The 6,000-nt window shown below is 36.3% G+C and overlaps 1 protein-coding gene across 1 annotated transcript; it reads right to left on the bottom strand.

Moving 5' to 3' along the window:
* Window positions 1-1,922: 1,922 nt before the first annotated feature.
* Window positions 1,923-5,590, bottom strand: LOC113762163 (luminal-binding protein 5). Its single transcript, XM_027305471.1, has 8 exons — window positions 5,533-5,590; window positions 4,596-4,863; window positions 4,286-4,500; window positions 3,942-4,184; window positions 3,332-3,811; window positions 3,048-3,202; window positions 2,808-2,890; window positions 1,923-2,736 (listed from the first exon to the last, which is right to left on the bottom strand). The coding sequence occupies exons 1-8, from the start codon at window positions 5,588-5,590 to the stop codon at window positions 2,241-2,243; spliced, it is 1,998 nt and encodes a 665-aa protein (XP_027161272.1). The 3' UTR covers window positions 1,923-2,240.
* Between the last annotated feature and the right edge of the window lie 410 nt (window positions 5,591-6,000).

The following is a 6,000-nucleotide window of genomic DNA, read 5'->3' on the forward strand; positions in this document are numbered from 1 at the left end:
TTTTAAAAAAAAGAATTAATTCACACTGTAGTTAGTCGAATTTATTCAACAAGTTTCGTTTGAATACTAGAACTTAGGTAGATCTGATTTTCAAAAAATTCAATAACCCAAATTGTGTTGCATCACTTTTATGAGATGATGTAATATATAATTTACGTCATTGAATTTTTAAAAATCAAATTTACCCAAATATAAGTAAAAAGTTACACTAGATAATTGTCTTACAAAAAAAAAAAACATGATCCCCATGACTTCATAGAAAGGTAACACTAGTGCTAAACTCTTCATTGGTGATTGTACTACGAATAAAAAGTATAAAGTGGAATAGAAGGTATATCATAAGTTATATCAAAAGCTATATCTCTATTACTCATTTAACTAATTCTGTCAAAATAGCTTCAAAATATATCATAAGTGATGAGGGTATATCTGTCAATTCATCATCAATGATATCACAAATAGGGCCCAATAATCTGACAAGAGAGGTATCTGATATTTTGCAAAGTTCAGGGGAGGTGAGTGAGACTGTCAGAAACCTCAGGGGAGGTTTCTGAAATTATCCCATGAAATTATTAGTAAAAGATAATTATAATATTATAATATGCATATAAATTAGTAACACTGATAGGAAGTGAAACAAAATAGTGATATGAGAAAAGTGAAAAAATAGTATAAAAAATAAAAAATAAAAGAAAGAAGTGGAAAAGAAAAAACTATAGAATGGGTAAACAAAAAAGAAACAAAATAAGATAGTAAAGGTATTTTTTACCTTCAAATATCAAAGAGAGGCAAATTGTTTATTTAATGAGTTGAAGAGGATAAAGCACAAATAAAGCATAAAAGTGTAGGGGGTTAAGTGCATTTAAACATGGAATTAAGCAACGAAAAAAGGAATTTCCTTCTTTTAATACAAAAAAATCCCTATAGTTAAGCTAACATACAAAAAAGTCTCTTATGGTTTGAACTAATTTGAAACATAAACGGAAATTATCAAAACTAATGAAGGCGGACGAAATGTTACAATTACCCTAATATATGTGAGCAATAAAAGACCTTCCAACAACCATTAAGCAAACTTACAAAAAACCACCTATGGTTAAGTCAATTTACAGAAAAGTTTTCTATGGTTACATGTTACTTTTATTTATTTATTTTGTGTATAGCAATAATGTAACTTGTATTTGGAAGTTTTTATTTATTTATTTATTTATTTTATGTATACAAATAAGGTAAGTTTATTTTAAAATTTTTGTTTATTTACTTTATGTATAAAAAAAAGGTGAGTTGTATTTGGAAGTTTTGAGTTTTTTTGAAAATTTTATGAGTTCTAAGGAGTTTAATAGGTATATCAGCTAAAAATTTGAATTAGAAAATTATTTTTCATGTCAAGCAATCTCAAACTTGTTAATTTAAATGATTTTTATCAAATTTTCATATTAATTCAAATCACAAGGTACTGTGTTGCGTGTATTTCAAACTTGTTAATTCAAACGATTTTCATCGCTTTTTTAAATTAGTCCAAATCATGAGATACCGCAATATACTAAAACTATAGAGAGTTTTTCTATATGTTCGTTCTTATAATCTCAAGGGACTTTTCTATATTTTAACCTTTAATTTAAAAGAAAAAAATGGAAATAAAGATAAAACATACTGAGATTTCTAACAATATCTTGAACTTTTTTTTATTTTTTGGTTGGGAAGTCCTACCGCACTATAAAGAAAGATAACTGTGACGTAGCAATTTTGTCATCTCATAGCACCAAATCACGCTGGCGCCTCAAGGTCCTTGCACACCATTACAAAAATAATTAGGTTAAAAAAAAGCATAAATAATTAGGTTGGAAGTTTTAGAGTTGAGTCCCTCCATTTCCGAGTCCCCATGATCATTTTGCTCCCTGCTTAGGGGGATAAAAAAAAACTGAAAATAAAGCATAAACTCTTCGGTTGCGCGAGAATCACTACATCAAAAGGGTACATTGTCTCAATCCGCATTTATAAATCTCTATACATATATTGAAAAAAGGAACTAGATGGATGGAAAGCAGGGAGTTGTGGTGATCTCGATCCCCCATTAGTCTTTAGTCCTTCTCCATCCTGCCCTATTCCAATTTGTCTCCAGGACAGAAAAAGGAAATCCTTGATAAATCATTTGTTGTCCTATCCTACGTCTTTTCAGTCCTACATACCAAATTAAAGGGAAAAAAAAAAAGAAAATTCCAAGTAGATCAGATACTTCTCTACAGCTCATCATGAGATTCATCTTCTTCTTCAGATCCAGCACCAGGGGCTCCTCCCGATCTCTGATAAACTGCTGTAACAATTGGGTTGCAAACAGCTTCCACCTCCTTCAATTTTTCCTCGTAATCCTCCTTCTCAGCGTTCTGATTATCATCTAACCAGTCAAGAGCTTCCTTAGTTGCTGTTTCAATTTTTTCTTTTTCATCAGACTCCAGTTTATCTGCGAGCTTGTCCTTGTCATTGATCTGATTTCTCATGTTGTAAACGTATGTTTCTAAGCTGTTTCTGGCATCAATTTTCTCCTTGACCTTTCTGTCTTCCTCTGCAAATTCTTCGGCTTCACGAACCATACGTTCAATTTCTTCTTGGCTCAAACGACCCTTGTCATTGGTGATTGTAATCTTCTCAGACTTCCCAGAAGCCTTGTCTTCGGCCTTGACATTAAGTATACCATTGGCATCAACCTCAAACGTAACTTCAATTTGAGGAGTTCCCCTATTCAGACAAAGGATAATTTCTGGTTAATGAAAATATAATCTCTTTTATAATCACGCACTATTTCATACCGTGGAGCTGGGGGTATTCCAGTTAAATCAAATTTCCCAAGTAGCCTGCAGTCCTTTGTAAGACTCCGTTCACCCTCAAAGACCTGCAGATGACATTAATACAATTTAAACCAGGCACCACTTTAAGAGTCCTTTTGAAAAGCAGAAAAAGAAAAAGGCAAGTGCTTTTCACGAATATCTGTAGATTTCCCACGTTTTCTTCACATGTACATGATTGCTACTCCAATGAAGAAAACAGACCTGAATGGTAACAGTTGTCTGCTGGTCCTGGTAAGTTGTGAACACTTGAGATTTTTTGGTTGGGATAACTGTATTCCGAGGAATCAACTTAGTCATCACTCCTCCAACAGTTTCAATACCCAGAGTGAGGGGAGCCACATCCAAGAGAAGAATATCTGATCAACAAAACAAAAGACATTAACATTCGAGTAACAGAATCAATTTTCAATTACTGCTTCTCCATAATTTTAGCTAAAATATGTAATGTCCATTTCCCATTTGCCTGAAAGGTCCAGAAAGAATACCTTTGGTTTCATCACCTCCCTCTCCACTCAGGATTCCTCCTTGTACAGCAGCACCGTAAGCAACTGCTTCATCTGGATTCACACCCTTGTTGGGCTCCTTCCCATCAAAGTAATCCTTTAGAAGCTGTTGAACTTTTGGAATCCTGGTGCTTCCACCAACGAGAACAATTTCATCAATCTGGTGTTTCTCCAAACCAGCATCCTCCATGGCTTTCTTAACAGGTCCCATGGTCTTTCTGAATAAATCATTGTTCAACTCCTCGAAGCGAGCTCTGGTAAGTGGCTCAGAGAAATCGACACCGTCAAAGAGTGACTCAATCTCAACACGGACCTGATGCTGGCTGCTCAAAGCTCGTTTAGCACGCTCACTCTCTCTTCTCAGCTTTCCAAGAGCTCTGTTATCCTTACTGATGTCCTTCCCGTGCTTCTTCTTGATCAATTTAATAAAGTACTCCATGACCCTTTGATCAAAATCCTCACCTGCAAGATGTTTACAAAATGAACACATAAAACAGAGCAATGCTAATCTCTAGTCAAGAGTTTCTAATCTTATGCATTGTCGAAATCTCTCCTGATTAGTTCGAAATCATGAGTTCAAAATAGCCTGTACCTCCAAGATGAGTATCTCCATTTGTTGCTAGAACCTCAAACACGCCATTATCGATGGTCAATATACTAACATCAAAAGTCCCACCACCAAGGTCAAAGACGAGGATATTCTTTTCACCACCCTTTTTGTCCAAGCCATAGGCAATGGCAGCTGCTGTAGGTTCATTAATAATCCTTGCAACATTTAATCCAGCAATGATACCAGCATCCTTGGTGGCTTGCCTCTGGGCATCATTGAAGTAAGCTGCAGTTTGCAGGAGGATACAATTTATTAGTATGTGAACAATCAATCTAGAGTCTAAAATATGACAAGCTAAAATATTCTGTTCAATGAGTTCCACCAACCTGGGACGGTAACAACAGCATCCTTAATTGGCTTTCCAAGGTATGCTTCAGCTGTTTCCTTCATTTTTATGAGAACCATAGCACTGATCTCTTCTGGACTAAAGACCTTCTTCTCTCCATCTTTGATCTTTACTTCAATATACGGTTTTCCATCCTTGTTCACAATCTTGTATGGAACAAGCTTCATGTCTCTCTGAACTTCTTTATCCTCAAATCTATTTGAAGTAGCAGGATTGCAAAATTAAAGTGAATGAATATACTAATAACGTGTCTAAACATGAACAAAAAATGAGAAAAAAGTAAACATTACTTTCTGCCAATAAGTCTTTTGACATCAAAGATGGTCCTCTCGGGATTAACAGCTGCTTGGTTTTTTGCAGCCTCACCAATTAATCTCTCGCCATCAGTGAAGCCGACCCACGAAGGGGTGATGCGGTTACCTTGGTCATTTGCTATGATTTCAACGTGCCCATTTTTGTAAACACCAACACATGAATAAGTTGTTCCAAGATCAATCCCAATAACCGTTCCTAATTTGGCTGCTTCCTCTTTCGCAATGGAGAATGCAAAAAAACTTCCTGTTCAAAACAAGCCGCCAGAGTTTACACAACGTGTTCCAATTGTGTAGGAACTCCAGGTGTAAGAAACTGGAAATCCTACAATTGTGTGTCAGCCTAGTCTAAGCTTCTTTTCATCCCTCTCAAATTCAACTTCGATCGATTCAGGCCACAGCCTAACTCCAAGTGTCGGTTTTCAACTCAATACAATAATTACTACATCTAACTCTTAACTCTCTTCAGAGTTGGTTGCAAGGAAAGTGTTTAAAACCATTCAATCAATTTGAGACGGGAGAGGCCATTGATATTAAAAAGAGGACTAAAATTACGGCATTCAATTGTCCTCCATCAAGATCATGCAAGCACAAACTTTCTTTTAATCCACATAGAGAAACGAGAAAACCAGCTACTCATATAAGCATAAAAACAGATCTGAACAAGATATTTATATTTTTCAAATTGCTGACATCAACGCTAAGTCCAAGGCAGATATGACAACACCGGAGACAGAACACGTTAAAGTGCGATTTAATTAATCACATGCCCGGCACCGTTAATTAGAGCAATCACTGCGTAAACTCTCAAATCACGAATTTCCTAGAGATGCAGTTTTAACATTTCTGAGTTTCAACTCCAAACATCAAACCAAAAAAAAAAAAGTAGAAACGTAAGTAACAGTCTCCTACTCACCGAAGAATAAGATTCCGAAAACGATCAAGGATGCGCGTCTTGTCCACGCACCAGCCATTGCCGCTAAGCTCAGTAACCCGGCCGGCGATGCGAGAATTTTAACAGCAAAAAAATAAATGCCTATATTTCGTCAGCTATTCTCTGCTCTGGAGAAAGAAGGGGCCGCTCGCAGATGGAGAAGTGGATAGTGGAGACGAGAGGAGGGACATAGGGAAGCTTTATATTTTTTTAACCTTTTTGCGGGTGGGTGCATTTGAATGAATGTTTGACTGATGTGTAATTGTGTCACATCTGTTGACGTGGACCAATGGGATTTCGTATATGACATGTTGGAGCCAATCGGCTTGATCCTCATGTTGGCCCTCGCGTTGGGTTGATCTTAGCCGCTAGTTCTGGTGTTTGTTGTTAATTGGCTAATTTGGCCCTCAAAGTTTTTTGGACGTCCTCGTCGCTCGCTTGTTCTAGAAA

The sequence above is a fragment of the Coffea eugenioides genome, chromosome 2 (assembly GCF_003713205.1).
Source record: "Coffea eugenioides isolate CCC68of chromosome 2, Ceug_1.0, whole genome shotgun sequence".
Lineage (NCBI taxonomy): Eukaryota > Viridiplantae > Streptophyta > Magnoliopsida > Gentianales > Rubiaceae > Coffea > Coffea eugenioides.